The following is a 17791-nucleotide window of genomic DNA, read 5'->3' as shown; positions in this document are numbered from 1 at the left end:
TGGTCTGGTCAAACACTTAAACGCTTTTATGGCCATAACCAATAAGGCGACAGTTTGGCAGCCAGCAAGTGTCCGTGTCCTCCGTGTCCTGCGACTCCTGCCAGTCCTGCCAGTCCTGCGAGTTCTGCGCGTGCCGCCTTGGTTTGGGTATCATTCGCACGTCCCGAACTCTGCTTCCTGGTCTACGCGTTGCGTGTAAATATTTTCGCAGTCAATAAAATAATATTGTCATAATTTTTTCCTTTTCTCCCTGCCATCTGTATCAATATTGAGACAGCATTGAAGGAGTGTAAAAATCCGGCCAGACCAAAAGCAAACAGCAATTGTCAACTGGTTTGACTCGCCCGTCGCCGCGTTGTGTGCAGCTATTTATGGCAGCACTGAACGTGAGTGCGGTTAGTGGCAGCGGACTCGCAGGCTCTACTCCTTCTGACTTCTGACCCCACGGCCTCTGTGTGACTGACTGTGGGAAACTGTGAAATATTTGTGTGTGCCATTTAATTAAGCATACGAACCGTTGCGGGCCCAGCTTCCTGCTGCAGCGTAGATTCAATGCACAAGTGCAGGGAAAAGTTCGCTTTTCTGTTTGCTCATGGCTTAAACAATCGATTTACTTCACCGAGTTCTAACCATGTCCCAGAGGAAATCACTCACTGAAAAAAACCTTAAAGGGATTATTCTAAAAAATATTTGAGCTCTGCTTATTGTTTTGGCAGTCAGAGCTCAGAGCTCAAGAAAACACATTTGTTGCAATCTGTTTTTTAAGTTTTCCATTAAATGCCTTTTCTCAACGTGCAGTTCTTGCTGACGACTGTTTGGCTGAATGCCACTTGACTGCACACTGACATGGAGTCCCCGTTAACTGGAATGCATCCTGCATCCTGCAGCCGGCTAAATGCCAGTGCAGTTCCACTTTTCAACTCGGGCCAGGACGAGACGGATGGGCAGATGGCAAAAAAACTATTTTCGTAATTGAAATGCAATTAAAATTTATAAACGTCGTCGTCGCCATCGCTCAGGCTGCTCAAACCTCACTGCGTACGTTGACTCCTTGCATTCGGATTCACTTGGCAGAAGCACCAGCCAGCCAGCCAGCATTCTGGCCTCCTTCTCCTACTCATTCTCCTTCCCCTTCTCCTTGCTGGCAAATTTTTAATGAATTACATTTCTTGCGGGTGTTAGGCTCAACTGCAAAGAAAATCGTTATTTTCAATTATGGCCCGGGCTCGTGCGGCGGGGATTGAGCTGAAATGCGAAAGGCAAGGAGTCTACTGGCATTGGGTTTCATTTGCTGCCAAAAAATCGTGCCATGATTGATTATGCGTGGGCAAATGTTTAAATTAAAGACAAGGCCCGACTGGCTAAACAAATATCATTAAGCCGCTGTGCACACACTGCGAAGGCAGAGCCACAAACACGCAGATACGTGAGGGACACAAGTTGGCCAAACAATTTCAAATTTATGATGTGTGAGCTTGTAAAAATCTAATTTACTGTCGCATAATTAAAGACGCTCGAACGGCTATGGCTCTTTGAGCGTGAGTTGAACGAGTATTTATTCAAATTATATATTTGTCTGTTGACATGCCCTCGACAAAGTTTCGGGGCGGAACTTGCAGACAAACACTGGCGTCACGCTCACATTAAATCATTAAATGCCGCCATGTAAGCATAAATTTAATTGTTATTAACAATCAGCACTTATTTCATCCCCGATTCCCGCTTCCCCGACACCAACCCCCCGGGGAAAGCCTTTTTCTTTTGTTCGGCTCGCATTTTCCATTCATTTTCATTTACATTTTTCGTTTGGGGCTTCTGTTTGCTTTATGAATTTAAATTGTCATTAATTAACTTGGTGCGCATCGTGGGCGAGAGGGGAATTATTACACATACGCCACGCTGAACAGACTGACCATTCATTACGGCCCAACCATAGTCGTCCGAACTCAATTACAGTTTGTAAACTTTTCAATTAGCCATAAATAGTTTATTTATGTATATTTTTCGTGCAACTCATGGTGAGTGTGTTAAATTGAAAAAGGCTGACCGACATACTCTCCCGCTTTTGCACAGTGTGTGCGAGGGTCATTAATACCTCTGAGTTTTGGCCCCACGTCCTTGCAGCTCATTTTAACGCGCAGCCGAGCGGATGATTGCTATTCATGTCGTCCGTGGGGCATTGACAGTCAACAGGCAGCGCCAGCATCATCATTATCGAATGCAAATTTTATCGCTGCACTTTTTTCAGCCACTGCAGTTAATGCGTTTCGGGTCTTGTTGATTTAGCATTGTCCATAATTATCCCAGAGTATCAGCGTGCCGGTAAGGAAGCTCTTGATCAGCGGCATCTGTTTTAAACCCATGATTATTTTGGAGTTTGCCACAAATTGCATTTATTGTTTGCTTGGCAAATATTTGCTGGTTCGGGTTATTTAACTCGCTGTTAATTAAAAAGCAGCAACGCTAACAAATCCGCCCGCGGGTTGCGAACCCCAAACTAAAGCAGCCTGATTCAAATTGATATTTTTTCCCAGTAGAAGCTCTAGCTGCCGGGCTTCTGGCTGTATTTCCGGTTGTCGTCAGCGCTCTCGACGCCATCTTCCTTTTCAATTATGCCGCCCGCCTTTGTTGAAACCAGTGCAGCAGCCGAAGGCCCCAGCAGCTGCAACGCTTGTCGATTCGCTCATTGCAGTGACATTTCTCGTTTTCACACCATCAGGCAGCGGCATTCGCTGCGATTTGAAACAAATGTAGCAAAAGAAAGAGCAGAGAAGCCAAATTGAGTTGTTGGCGGCGGAACGTCAAAAAATCCACAAATTTTTTCCAGTTTTTCCTCCGGTCGGCGACAACGTCATCATGCATGATAGATACCTTTACATATTTTCGCCGTCGACGTTTTTTTCCGGGATCTGGCCAACGGCACTTGATTTGTTGTTTGTCTTGTGCTGAACATTTCCGGCCCGCGCGCCCCGACTTTTTATTTAGATTCGATTCACAGCAGTTTTCCCAGCCTTTTTCAATTTCGGCTGTTATTTATGGTGAGTTGTGGGGCAGCAGAGTGATGGAGCAGATCCCATCGCACTGCAGTTGCCCATTGATTTTTAATAAATTTTTGAGCTGCCGCTCGGTCGACTGAATTCCCAACTATAACGACCGCACAGGTCCTGGCCCGGCTGCATAATTTCGTTTCGGCTTCATTTCCGTTTCGAACTAATCAAAAAGTGTAATTTCCGATTAGTTGTATTCAGCATTGACCGGTGGGCAGGGAGAGTTCACAGAGTGCACTTCGAGGCTTGGACTTCAAGCCTCGAGCTTCGAGCATCGAGCATCGAGCCTCTCGCAGTTGCTCGACTTTTTCCCTTGGCAAGCACAAAGGTTGGTGAAATGTGGGTTAGGGGAGGACTCATTCATGTCCTGTGGCACGGTTTTTTAGCATTGTGAAATAAATCGGCACATTGACCCCCAGCGTCTGGGTCGTGATTGAATGTGGGAAATTGCCCGGATAATGACCCTTCGCATTATGAGTTATGGAAGAAAGTCCAGAGTCCGACTATCCATTTATCTCAACCCAAGAAATTCGTAGCTCACTTTTCTGGGCAGTCAATCTGGGCTACAAGTAGGACGGTCAAAAATGTCATAAGATATTCGGTGTTCCCAGTAAATAATATTTCGAACTCTAAGTGGATGAGTTTCAGCAGCATTCTGATTAAACTCGGACACAAATAAAATAGCAGATGGACTTCGTTTAGAACTCGAGAGCCCGTGGACTATCTCTGACCATGTGTCGGCTTGTTAAGCAAACACCAGAATGTGTGAAAATCGGAGGAGCGCAGGAGGCGCTACTTTAATTTGCATATGAACAGCAAACTGCTGCAGGTGCCACAAAAAATAAAAACACACAAGGCAACACATTAACAGGTGTTGACTAAGCGCCAGACAGATTCTGGAACTATATACGTACCTTTCCTTCCCTTCCGCATCTGCAGTTCCCCATAAAGAGTGCAAATTTGTTCGCCTTTGTCCATACAAAATTCAGGCACTTTTGTGGCAGTGCACGGGGTTCACTTACAGAAAAAAGACAATGAAATCGGATAAAGCACTTGTTTTGATATTTTCCTGTTCCTGTTTATTTGTTGATGTTCTAAATTGTCTTGTTAAAAACCTTGTGATGCACATCATTATTTTTATTTCATTAAAAACATGTTTTCTTTGCTTCTATCTACATTTACCTAATGTAAAAGCCCCCTTTCGCTCAGTGGTGTTGCAGGGGCATCCCCAAAATGTGGCTGCCATAGCTTGCAGGGCCAAAGGCGGCCTAAATCCCATTTGTGCTGCACCACAGGGGGAGTGGCAGTGGGCGGGGCGCTTTATTTATGCAAAAATAACAAACAAGTAGCCGGCGAGAGGCGACAGCTAAAGCAGAGAAGCTGCAAAAACGACTACGAGTGCCTAAAAGCCTCAAACGCTGTCTGTGCGCCGGACATTGTCGCCGTGTTGCTGCTGGATTATTCACAGCCGTTGAAAGTGTGCAATGAATGAATTTATGGCGTGCCACTTCCACTCCCCCCGCCGCACTCCCTTCGCCGCCGTGCAGCGGGTTTAACTGTGCAAATGGTATACAAATGTGGCGGCGCTTGGCCATGTTATCAACGTTTTTATTTGCTCCCTCCCGTTCTACTTTGGCAACAAAGGCAGGCAACAAATAAAACCCAAAAATAAACAAATTAAGTGAAGCGCGAAAGCGGAAGTGCAGACAGCGCTGGCCATTAAGTGAGCCGGAGATGGCCCCAAAAGAGACAGCAGTATAGCAGGATAGCAGGGTAGTGGGAGTGGAAGGGGATGGGGTGGGGTAGACTCAGTGGGACCCTGCAGGGATTGTCACCTGTTTAATATTTCAATTGGTTAAACAACGCTCGCTTACATTCCCCTCTTTCCGTTGCAGCCAAGGCCTCCAAAGTCATCCACTTGCGCAACATTCCAAACGAGTCCGGCGAGTCGGATGTGATTGCCCTGGGCATTCCGTTCGGACGTGTCACCAACGTGCTGGTGCTCAAGGGCAAGAACCAGGCGTTCATCGAGATGGCCGACGAGATCTCCGCCACGTCGATGGTGTCCTGCTACACAGTGAATCCGCCCCAGATGCGCGGCCGCATGGTCTACGTGCAGTTTTCCAACCATCGCGAGCTCAAGACGGACCAGAGTCACAATGTAAGTAGAATCCCTTGAAGTGTGTATGCAAGCTGGGGCTTCGGTTTTTTTTGCAACAGTTTGAGATGTTAACGCCAAGTTAATAAGCCATTTCGTAGTCGCACTATCCTATCATCGAAAGCATCAACTTTGGAGGCTTTAATTCCCAAGTCTACCCGAGCCGATTTCTGCTGTTGGCGCCACCCTGGGTCTTAAGTGTTATTAATGCGGCAATTAAGTTTTCGGCCAGAGGAAACAAATGAAGCAACTGCGATTTATATGCAAATGTGGGTCGTCTGATTAATTACACTTTCTGGGCAACTTAAACCCGTTCCTCAAGAGATTTGGTCCCATCATAAATGCACACACACTCGAATATCCTTTGCGAGCGTTCCTTTATTTGTGGGTGCTCTAAACCAATTTCTAATTTTAATTTCGTAAGCCACAAAGTCACTGACAAAGTTTAAAAAGCTTTCAAATAAATACACATGGCCGCACACACACTGTCACACACTGGCACACACACTGGCACACACGTGTCTGACAAAAGCAGTAAAATGCATAGTTTTTGGGGTTTTGCGGACAGCCCACACAGAGGGAATCAAGGCGGGGATTGGGAGTGGGGCGTGTGGAGTAAGGGGGACGGCGAACATAAATACAAATGAAACCGCACGCATACCAAGAGACAAACGAATCAGAAGACCACCACACGGAGCAGGGTTGCCAGCTGCTTAGCCGGAGTCAAAAGCATATTTTGATTACTTAAATGAAAGCGGAGGGGGCGACCGCAACGGCAGTAAGAGCAACAACCAGGAAAACGGGCCAGGAAAACCCAAAGAAGGTTGTCACCTTTGAATGGGTGTGGGGTGTGTAGGGTGCGGGGAGCTTCACCTGGCGGTGGAGGATTGGTCGGTGGTGAGCCCAAAAGCAAACTACTTAAAAAGAGATCGCAAGTGGAGCAGTAGCAGCAGCAACAGCAGCAGAAGCAGAAGCAGAACAGCAACGAAAAAGGTTAAGAGGCTGCAGCAGCAGAAGCAGCAGCACGAGGGCCAAAAACAAGACTCGGGCCAAGGGGCGGGCCTATGACTTAGGTGACACAGCAGCAACAATGGCAGCAGCAGCAACAACACCAACAGCAACAGTACAGCAACAACAACACAGCTAGACCAAACAATACAGTTACATTTCACTGATTACCTTTTGGCTGTGGCAGCCACACCAGCCGTCGTGTGTGTATCCCTGTGTGAGTGTGCGTGGGCAGATTTCTCTTGTTAACTACTAATCCTGGTAAAAGGCCTTGTTGTTAGCCCGCAGACAACGTGAGACAAGTCAGACGAGTGGAAAAGTCAACGCCGGCGCTTTCTCCAGAGGAAAATCTCTTAAAATGCAGGAGAGTGTGTTTGTACGAGTGGAAGAGGTTTAATCTTGTGTGCTCTGCTGCCAACATATTTATACAATTTCCCATTTCATTCAGTTTTCTTTCTTCTGGCCATGTCCATTGTGCGAATGTCTTGTCTTGGGCCTTCCTCCGGGGCCCTTTCTGCCTCCCCCCTCCCCCCTTCCCCATTCTGTGTCCTCTGTCTGGCGGCCCACCTGTGCAGAATTCAGTTGATTGTTTGGCGTCCTAGCCCAGCCACTGCGACTGTTCCTTTATTTCTGTGTTTTGCGTCATATTTCGCCGCCTGTCATTTGCTTCTTGTGTTGCTGATGTCGCTGTGCGGCTGCTGTTGTTGCTGTTGCTGCTGCAGTGTGGCAAGCTCCAGATAAGGTGCTTAGCGAATTGTTGTCGGCACTCTGGAGCGGCGAACTTAAGAAATCATATGAGCAAAAGTCGGAGACGTTTGCTGTCAAGTGCGGAACCTGTGCAATTGCAGAAAAACCCTTTTTAATTCCCTCGTTAGTTGGGTATATCCGTAAGTTTCGAATTTTCGCCAATTTCCTGTTGCAAAGGCTTTATGCTTTAAACTCGAGAGAGAGAGAGGCAAATTCTATTTCACCTCCGCCGAGCGGAGACAAATCCGTTGCAAGCCCCTCGGGGACTTTAACCCCTGAAGAGGGGGCGACACGCACCTGAAGGCAAAAGCTGCGACGACAGCAGCAGCAGCAAATCAGCAATACAGGATTTCCAAATCATCTCCCCGTCCGCACACACGTACACACACGCAGACACTCAGAGGCGGAGACATCTAGTCGCACACATGTGTGATTTCAACGGCTGAGTGATTGCATGGTATAGAGAATAAAACAAATAGGAGGAAGAACCAAGCAACAGAAACGAAATACCCCGTAGCATACTTTGCAGCACTTCCAGTTCCAGCCAACTTTCCCCGCGCCCCTGACATTTATGTTGGCAATTTGGCAGTCAACCGGCAACGCTGCTTCTGCTGCTTCTGTTGCTTGTGTTGCTGCTGCGTAACAGGATTCTAATATGTCATGTCGTTGGGATGTCCTTTCACCTTGCTTCGCTCCACCTCATTCGAAGGGCTCCGTTTCTGCTCGAGCTCCTGGTTTTCTGTGACTATTTCTGTTGATGTCTTGCTCTAGCGTCTTAGCGTTTCGCCTCGCCCGGCTGTTCTGCGGCGACCCTTGACTAAGATGCCAGAAATGAAGATAAATGCACTGGCAAGTTCACGCGGTTACGACCGCAACGAGCTGCCCACAGGAACCCGGGAGCCACTCAGCCAGTCAGCCACTCAGCTACTCAGCCACCCAGCGTCGAGATACATGGCAATCCAGAAATCCAACCCCAAAGGTCCGCAACTGGCATTGTTTAGTGGGTTTCAAATTTGACATGTGATTGTTTTGTGTGTGACTGCGGGGGCGCATCTGTTGCCTCTGTGGGCCAGTTTTGTTTTGGGTAATTTTGATAAATTAATTTTTGAGCCTGGCCCTTTTACGGCCGAAAAGGGTTGACAGCCACTCGGGGAAATGGCGCCAGCCCACGGCCCACAAAGAATTAGATTGAAATATAATTTCGCAACAAAAGGCAGCCAATCCCCAGTCTAATCTCCAGTGTAACATTTGCCAAGCCCCCTACTCCGCCGTTCGGGCTTCATTAGATGGGCACAATTGATTAATCGTAGCGTGCGCAGTGAAGATGACTGCGTACGCGACCCCGAAGTTCACCTAAGCGGTAGTTGCGGTAGTTGCGTTGCGCGTTCGAGCGAGGACGACATTTCTGGTAATCATCATAATTGGCACTCGACGCCAAAACAGCAAAACAGCCCAGCGGGAAAAGGACAATGGAGCCGCGACAAGTGCTGGTCCACTGCATCCCATTGAGCGCGCCTCGAACTGCAGCAGCCAAACCTCTGCCAATCACTCGAAAAAATCTAACTAAAACCATAAGTGAACCTAAAAACGCTTCGTTATGGTAAACGTTCCTCCAAGTGTGCCTCAGGATTTGTTGCTTATAACAAATCCTTAACCTTTAAATTAAACCGTCCAACGCATTCTCGCAGTGCACACGCAACTGCATTTCCCGAGCGCTTGTTTGCATGCGTTTGCACTCGTGTGAGTGAATGTGGGCAGGTGCTCGTTTTCCCTCCAGTGATAAGGTTACCTTGTAATTAAATTAAATTGACGACTACAGAGGGTCCGCATTTTGCAGACGCCTCCTGCCAATCCAAACAATGGCGGCTCGGTCAAGAAAAACACAAAAGGAGGCAATTGACGGACAGCAATTGTCAATTAATGGCTCACACATGAAAATTAGGCGGGAACACGAAGTGGGATTAATTTACACACCGTTTGACACCTGGGGGCGAAGTGTGGCAGGAAGAGGGGCGAGGGGCACAGGTCTAATACAAATGTCAAGCGATTAGGCCACAGAAAGGATCAAACTGATTAGCAAAGTCTTATTCGTGATGTCTGATGCCCGCACGTCTATAAATAACAGGCAAACGGGGATAAGGCGTACATTTGATTTGGTGTTAATAATATGAGCCGGGCTCAGCGACACAGACCTCAATGTGTTATTTAATTTGCGCCTCCGCTGACAGGCTGTCAATACTGGAGAAGGGGGAAAAGGGAGGGGGTGGCGAGAGGCGAAAGGCGAGAGGCGGGGAAAGCAGCTTACGGAGCCTTTTCTTTCGGCACGCTATTTGTCTAACTCTCAGGCGTGTGCAGTTAAAGGATTTCGCCGAGGCAAATAACTTCGCATATGCGGTGCTATCCGCTGAATGCTATCTGCTCGGTGTTTGTTTTTCTATGCGCTGCCTGGCTGGTGTGTGTTCTTGGTTGTTTTCCTGTTTTCCCATTTTATTTTCACGTTTACTTTACCGCCCGCCCGCCGCCTGCCGCTCATCGCTCTTCGTCGCCGTCGAAAGCAAAAGTAAGCTAATCTTATTGTTTTCACAACAGCGCGGAGGAGCAGGAGCGTCGCCTATGCGGCTGTGCCTTCTGCTCCTGATCCTTTGAGTTATGCGAACGCGAATGTTTGCTTATACTCGTGCCACGCTAAAGCTTTTTGCCATTTTGATTGGCGACGTGTTGAAAATGGATTTAAATTACATTGTTTCGCAGCACGTGAGATCCCAGTCAAGAAAAGGGCTGAGTGCGGCAGGATAACAAATGCGGCAAGCCCACGAAACCCAAAGAAAAACCCACGACTGCCGACAACTGACAACTCTATGTATGCACTGACTTTCCCAGCGCTTGTGTCAATATTTTTATTGTATTGATTAGTTTTGCATTACTGCTGCCCAAAAGTGGCTTTCCCTTTTCCGCCTTTGTTTTCGCAGGCGTATTTGCTTTTGTTTTTCGGCAGCGGATTTTGCTACTTTGCGTAACTGGTATTTATTTAAGCCTTTTGGATATATATTCTAGCCGTATTTGTGTAATGTTTTTGCCGAAGGTTTTAACACACTTTGGTACTATTTTTGTTTGCCTTTTGCATAAATAAGACAAACATAGCTTGTTGGCACTGAAACCACTGCTCTTTTTCGTACTTTGTGCAACTTCTCCTCTTTGAGTTGACCGTAAAAGCCACGCAGCAGATAAACGACCCACAGCAAAGTAATACATAATCCCAAGCTCAGCTTTAAAACTTAACTACACAAGTTCATAACTTGTAGTGGTAGTTGCCAAAAAAGTTTCGTTCTTCCAGCTGCAGAAGCACCAAAAACACCAGCAAGGCAGTTATCCTGGTCAGTGCGAGGGGATCCGCTGGATATTGTGGCTGCTGAAGCTGCCTTACTTTCTAACTTGGCTCGAACACTTAAGCTCTCACTTCAGCCGACTCTTGAAAAGGGGCGACGACACTTGAGTCCTTCTTCTGCACGAAAGGACTCGCCGTGCAGTTTAAAGTGGGCCTGTCAGGAGAACCGGGAGAAGCCAAGGTACTCAGTGTGACATTGCAATAAAAATAAACTTGCTGGCCAAAAAAAGGAGCAACACACGAAAGCTCTATGAAACAAAAATATTTATGCAAAACCTTAAGTGAAAGCAGCGTCAATATTTTCAGGCGCCTTTGGAGCTGCGGCTTCCGCCTTCAGCTTTTTCCTTTTGTCCGCCGTTTTTATACCCTTGCAGAGCAAAAGGGTATTATAATTTCAGTCAGAAGTTTGCAACGCAGTGAAGGAGACACCTCAGACCCCATAAAGTATATATATTCTTGATCAGCATCACGAGCAGAATCGAAATATGTATGTACGTCTGTCCGTCTGTCCGTCTGTCCGTCTGTCCGTCTGTCTGTCTGTCTGTCTGTCCGTCTGTCCGTCTGTCCGTCTGCCCTCCTGTCGGTTTCTATGTAAACTAGTCTCTCAGTTTTAAAGCTATCTCGCTGAAACTTTCCCAAAAGTTGTGTAGTTGTTGCACGCAGTATATAAGTCGGAATGGGCCGGATCGGCCGACTATATCGGATAGCTCCAATACAAGAGAATGAAATAAAAAATTCTCACTCTATTGTTTTTCATCAGATCGACTTGAATTCTTCAAGATGGCGTTTTCTAACTGTTATTGAGTTTCGGATTAAATTTGATCAAAATCGGGTAACTCTATCATATAGCTGCCATAGGAGGGATCGAAAATTATATATAGAATTAATGGAAATAAATTGATAACATCGTTGTTTTTCATCAGACAAGTGATTTTTGGAATATAGAGTGTTCTTACGACTCTTGAATTACGAGTTAAATTTGATTAAAATCGGACAACTATATCGTATAGCTCCCATATGATCTATAGTCAAAAATATGGAAAATGAATAGAAAAATCGTCTTAGCTTCGATGTTGTCTAGCCTTTATGAGTTTTGTTCGACATATTTGATGACTGCAAGGGTATATAAGCTTCGGCTTGCCGAAGCTAGCTTCCTTTCTTGTTCAAGTTATTTCTTATGCAAAAGCCACATCAAAATCATAAAATCGCCGACTGCCTTTTGCTTGTTGAATTTTACAAAAGTTTGCCCAGTATTCTTTTTAGCGAGCTGGCAACGTATCAGATTTTCGGACTAGATTTGCTCGAACCATATGGAGACAGAAATCTTAACTTAGTTAACTCAGTTGTCCCTATCATCCTTGAATGCTCAAGCACTTAGCTGGGAATTCTTTGTATGCCGATTATGGATTTCTTAACAAATGAGTTAAATGGTCAAGTAAAAGGCGGTAAACATGTGTCCTTTATCCAAATTTTCCCACTGACGTGCGTCGATCGATAAATGCGCCTATCAGCAAGCTGTCTACTTTTGGCTTATCAAAGGATTTTAGCTTATCAAACGTCGCATTATCTAGGAGGGAAGGGCAGACGGGGCAGCAACCGCCTGCCCATCGATATTGAATTATAACAATGTGGTGAGATAGTTCCCTGTGAGGGAGGTTGTTTGCATATCTAATCAGCCCACAACAACAATCGGGGTGGGGAACGCACAATTGACTCATTAACAGGCAAAACCGCGACAAGCAAAGTCCAATACAAACACAGCCGCACACACAACAATTTGTTATGTTTAATGATGTTGCCTGTTGTGGTCCCTAAACTTTCCTCATACCGTTCGCTGCACCCGCCCAGTGTCCTGCAGGATAATTAGAATGGCTTAGCCTAATATGCGTGCAAGTGCACCCAAAATTTGGTTTTGGCTGCCCGCTCCAACTGTGAATACCCATTATTGAAGGGCCTTAAACACACTTGGGGAAATGGCAGCAAAGGCATTCGCGACGAGTATTTGGGCAAGCATTAAATTACTACAGTATCCATGCATTTCGACTGGGTCTTCCCTTACAAATTTTAACGTTAGCTTCTATAGCTTACGCACAATTATCGAACATCCCGCCAATTGGCCACTTGACTGCTAGTTAAGGTTAGCCGAGTTTGCTGTTTAAACAAGCCAACTGAACTGGAGGAAAGGATGAGTAATAAATGGGCAAACGCTTCTCGACAATTACATTACAATTTTTACACAATCAACGTCATCGTCATCATAATAATCAGGCAAAGTAAAGTATCAAATTACGGGAAGCGGAAAGGAAAGGAAAGGAAAGGAATGGAAAGGAAACTCTGCGGCAGCCACTGATGGCATCCCACAGGCATCTGAAGCCAGCATGGCAATCGAAGATGAAGACGCCGCATCATCATGAGGGGCCCTTCCTCATGCCACACGACACATCCCACATACGCCCTGTCTAGCCACGCAGCTCGGCACTCGGCAATTCTAATCAATTTTTATTATTTTTACAAACTTTGGCTGCCTGCACAGAAAGAAGACCGGGCTCACGTCGACCTTCTCTTTGTTTCCGATGGGAAGGAATTTATCTAGGCGAGAGCAGAAACAAATAGCACGCCTGGGGAGGATTGCCACGAACTTTTCCCATCCCTCCTGTTGCTGACAAACGCACAAAAAACGCGTCGCAAACGGGCGGGCTAAGAGGATATCGGAGGCGAGGGGCGGTCGAATGTGTTTACGTTATGATTTTCGAAATCAAAATTCAGCACGAATAGGAATAAATTTACTTCCGAATGTCATTAAATTGTTTTCCGATAGAACGTGTATATTTCACGCAAGAAGTTTTTGCTGCTCACTAAGAGTCGTATCTCGCATCCGCCCAGCATCCTCGTCACCGGCAGACGCGCCGCCCTTCGCCTCCCGCTTTCCTTTTATTACTACGATACTTGATATTATTGATTTTGATTGAGATTTATGTTGGCAAGGACGACTCTCGTATAGCGGAGGATACCGCTGAGTTTAGGACTGGCGGACTGTCGTGCAAACGCTTTGCATATTCCTTCACCCAAAAAATGAACGTAGTTTCAACTTGTGAACGAGAGAAAATTGTAAAATTCCAGAGCATTTAATTGTGAATGTGAATGATTTCGAAATGGGATACTGGTGCTCAAAATCAATGATTTCTTAAAATTGATTTAAATATTAATTTTATTATAGAGCTGGACAGAAGACAGAACTGCTGTTTCTCTCAAGTTCAGTTTTTTTCCCTTGCTGATTTCCCTCCCTTCAAAATAAATTGCTGGGCTGCATAAATTTTGCGCACTGTCAGTGGCTCTGATTAATGCGCAAAAGTTTGCGCCTTTAACTAATAAAAGTTTCCTCCGCCCGACCCCCTCCAGTACATTGGCTCCACGTCTTCATCTCCGAATCATATCCCTCCTCTGTTCCAGAACTCGGTTGTCCAGAGCGACTACCGCATCCAGTCCCCGGCGGGCGGGTCGCCTCTGCCCCTCTGCGCCGCCGCCAACGCGACCAGCAACAACGCCAACAGCTCCGGCGACAGCAACAGCAGCGCCGTGGGCATCTTGCAGAACAACACGAGTGCCGTGAACGCGGCCGGGAACAACACCAACTCAGCCGGCGGGCCCAACACGGTGCTCCGCGTGATCGTCGAGTCGCTGATGTACCCCGTCTCGCTGGACATCCTGCACCAGATCTTCCAGCGGTACGGCAAGGTGCTGAAGATCGTCACCTTCACCAAGAACAACTCATTCCAGGTAAGAGCGAGTTTTGTGGCTAATTGGTGTGTGCTGGATTGTGCTTAGTGCCTTTGGCTAATGAGCTGCTGTCCTTCCAGGCCCTCATCCAGTATCCGGACGCCAGCTCCGCCCAGCACGCCAAGTCGCTCCTGGACGGGCAGAACATCTACAACGGCTGCTGCACGCTGCGCATCGACAACAGCAAGCTGACGGCGCTGAACGTGAAGTACAACAACGACAAGTCGCGCGACTTCACGAACCCCGCGCTGCCGCCGGGCGAGCCGGGGGTGGACCTCATGCCCACCGCCGGCGGACTGATGAACACCAACGATCTGCTACTGATCGCCGCCCGGCAGCGGCCTTCTCTCACAGGTGATAAAATAGGTAACACGAACGGAACATTTTCCCGATTTTTCCCTTATGTTTTCGTATGCTACATGTTGCCCAACACCCGACAGACCAGCAGCTGTTTCGAAGCTGTTTCATTAACTTATACAATTACAAAATGTCTTTAGTTTTCAAACCGTTCTTAGCCGAAATGTCCGAAATGTCAGAATCTTACTCGTTCCACACCTTTTTGCCTATTCACCTGCTATCGATTCGCATAGAGCTTAAGTGGCATGCAACTAATCGGAAACCCCTGGCACAGAGAGATTGCTAACTGCCTTTTGTTCTATTTTAGTCAACGGCCTAGGCGCACCCGGAGTCCTGCCGCCATTCGCATTGGGACTGGGCACTCCGCTCACCGGCGGGTACAGCAACGCCCTGCCCAACTTGGCCGCGTTCTCATTGGCCAACAGTGGCGCCCTGCAGACCGCTGCCCCCGCCATGCGCGGCTACTCGAATGTTCTGCTCGTATCGAATTTAAATGAGGAGGTAAGTGCCGCTTGAGATTATAGTTAAAGGGCTCCCCGACTGCAGAAAAAAGCTTTTTTAGCTCTGCACTTTAATAAATATAAGGTATTTATTTAAACGACAAGCAATGTTAAAGAGAACGCTACGATACGATTTCCGTGAAACTGTAACAAATTCCATTACCGACTTTTTAAGAATAATAAGCTCACTCGAAGTGTAAAAATAGTTTGCATTCCATTAACCCGCGTGTTTTCCCATCAGTTTCGAACTTGTTTTTCACATTTCAACCATTAAAAACGCTTTATATCTCGCCTCTCACACAAAGGGTTTCACATTTTAATAATTATTTGTTTGTACTTTGAATGCTAGTGTGTCCGTCGACAGGCGGGGGAGCTGAGAAGCCCTTCCCTTCCCTTCCCTTCCTTCCCTTCCCTTCCCTACCCTCTACCTCTACCTCTTCATCTCTTTTCCGGCGTCCCAGCCTGACACTGACACACTGACACTATCTCCAGACAATTTGTTTACTTCTGTTTAACGTTACTTTGTTGTTTATTATTTGTAAGACATCTGAAACTGAACTATCGCTAACTGACGACAAACTCTATTTTCTCTTTTTCTCTGTAGATGGTCACGCCTGATGCTCTCTTTACCCTCTTTGGTACGTTTGCACAATCGATTACCCTATAAGTACCAGTTCTTTCGATCTTATTTACTATATTTGCTGGGCGGGCCAAGCTAGATGGCGACCGTTGATCGTCGGTTGGAGAGATGCGTAGTGCACCCTTCTGTGGACATATCTCAGTTCGTAGTTGACCTCTATCTCTCTGTCTATCTGACTCCCGTTCTGTCTCTCCCTCGATAACCGCAAGCAACTGTTGTCGCATCTAGCTTTGCCCAGCCTAAATGAACACTCCTTGAACAATTTATATGTAGTTTACTTGATTATTCATTGAATTTACACCGAACGAATCGAGCGGGCGAACGCATTCTTCCCTACTCCGCGTAGCTGCTCTCCGGGTTCTCCGTTTTATCCTCGCTTCCCCTTGGCATTTACGCCATTTACGTGCAATCACCAAAAGTGCCATGAATTATTTATGGCTCAGTATGTGTGGGCGTGGGCGCCCTGGGAAGGGCCGGGTTAACAAAGCAATAGCTGACAAAAAAGCGGCACAAAGTGTTTAAAATATTGAAAAAGCCTTAAAAAGCGGTAGGTCCATTGCTGAATTTGAGTATGCATCGGGCGTCTGCCAGCCTGCACATAAAATGCATCCCCGCCGTGTGGGAATTCAAAATAAAGCCTTCAACCTAGAGCAGTAAAACTAGACGCTCCTACCACCTCAAAGCGATCATATTCTGGAGGAGGAAAGAGCCAATAGTCCCTGCGAGAAAAGTAAACAAGTTTAGAGCAACCCGATCCGGCTATAAAACCCATTCAAATGGATAGCTGCTGCTGTGCACTTTTTCCGGTGCCAGTGCCAGTATTTATTGTATTGCCAAATGGAATAAACCGGCTAAAGCCGGCAACAAATGACTTTCTAATAGCTTTTTGCCAGCTTCGGCTTCAGCTTCAGCTTCATGCAGCAGCAGTGGCAGATCCATCAGGCAGCTTGCAGCGGGAATGGAAACCAACCGTTCTTGGGCCACCCAGCCTTGTCCTTTTGCCATTTATCCTGTCATAAGTTCTGCTTACAAATTGTAAAACAATGAAAATGAGAATTCACTCGACGTCCTGCATGCTCGCTCGTACCAACATACATATATTAAAAACACAGCACAGCCACTGGCAACAAGTGAAACCGCACTCAGCCGGGAAAGGTGGTGCAGATTCAGCGCCACCTCTCCGCCTGTGCATCCTGTTGCTCCTCCGTTGTCTTCGTGTGCGTCGCAGTGTGTGTGTGAAATTACATGAATTAAGTGTGCTCGTGGCTGGTTTCCATTGTTGAGGCCCAGGACCCTGGGCACCGAGGGTGCACGGGGGAGGGGCGTCTCGGAGCTGAGAGCTAAAATGCATGCACAAAACATACGCTTTAACATGTGCTCATCCTGCCACACACACACACACGCGCACGCACACACACACTCCAGCACCCACTAACACACTCGCTGCACAAAAGATTGAGTGCGGAAGTGCATAGCTATAAAAATGTCCATTTATTTAGTTATCATTGCGCTTGTTGCTGTCGCCCATTGTTGCTCCTGCTGCTCTCCTTCGGCGTGTGTGTACCGGCAAAAAAGTGTACTTAGTCCGGCCGAGAAGAGCTTGAAAGCCGAGCCAAGGTCTGCCGACTTTTGCAATTGCAAAGCTTTAAATCAATTCAATTTAGTTGTTATACGTATTTATTTACTATTTACTTATTCGATTGATTAATTCCAATTTCAATAGCTGATGGTTTCTTTAATTCTTATCGATTTTGGGGCACACCTCAATGAAGATAAGATTAAATCGAAAGTGCTTTTAGTGCATGGCAACATAATAACTGGAGAAATTATTCAAAGCTTGCAACCTGTAGGCTTGGTAGTTTAAATGGATTTTCCTAAAATTGTTTAACGTGACAAAATCTATTATTTCTCTCTGTGCGCTTTTGTGGTTTTTTCACCTCCCACTCTCCGGTTTCTTGGTATGTATATATATGTATATATATATACCTTTTCTACCACACACAGACATGATCATTGTGTAGTTTTTGCTGGCTCTTACAATTGAAATAAAATTTACTTGTGACTTTTCGTAGCTCGTTGGTTCGGTTAGCCGGTCGGTTGGTTTGTTGGTTTCTCGAATGGAAAAGGGGATTGTCTCCTGTCTCCTTGCTAGTTTTTCGTAGTCTGTCGTCT

At 46.5% G+C, this 17791-nt stretch overlaps 1 protein-coding gene across 10 annotated transcripts in view; it reads left to right on the top strand.

The window, feature by feature from the left end:
• The window catches only part of LOC108098665 (polypyrimidine tract-binding protein 1), a 133403-nt gene that overhangs the window by 100314 nt on the left and 15298 nt on the right, over nt 1–17791 (top strand). For 8 of the 10 annotated variants that reach the window (XM_017201751.1, XM_017201750.1, XM_017201747.1 and 5 more), the window contains 5 exons: nt 4943–5208; nt 13796–14122; nt 14203–14488; nt 14787–14980; nt 15584–15617. In XM_017201751.1, coding sequence (XP_017057240.1) covers nt 4943–5208; nt 13796–14122; nt 14203–14488; nt 14787–14980; nt 15584–15617 — 1107 coding nt within the window. The remainder of the gene's footprint in view (nt 1–4942; nt 5209–13795; nt 14123–14202; nt 14489–14786; nt 14981–15583; nt 15618–17791) is intronic. The other 2 variants (XM_017201746.1, XM_017201743.1) reach the window with 1 other exon arrangement.

This window comes from Drosophila ficusphila, unplaced genomic scaffold (genome assembly GCF_018152265.1).
Source record: "Drosophila ficusphila isolate 14025-0441.05 unplaced genomic scaffold, ASM1815226v1 contig_791, whole genome shotgun sequence".
Taxonomy (NCBI): domain Eukaryota; kingdom Metazoa; phylum Arthropoda; class Insecta; order Diptera; family Drosophilidae; genus Drosophila; species Drosophila ficusphila.
The sequence above is the reverse complement of the archived record's forward strand: the minus strand, read 5'-3'. Positions and strand labels throughout refer to the sequence as shown.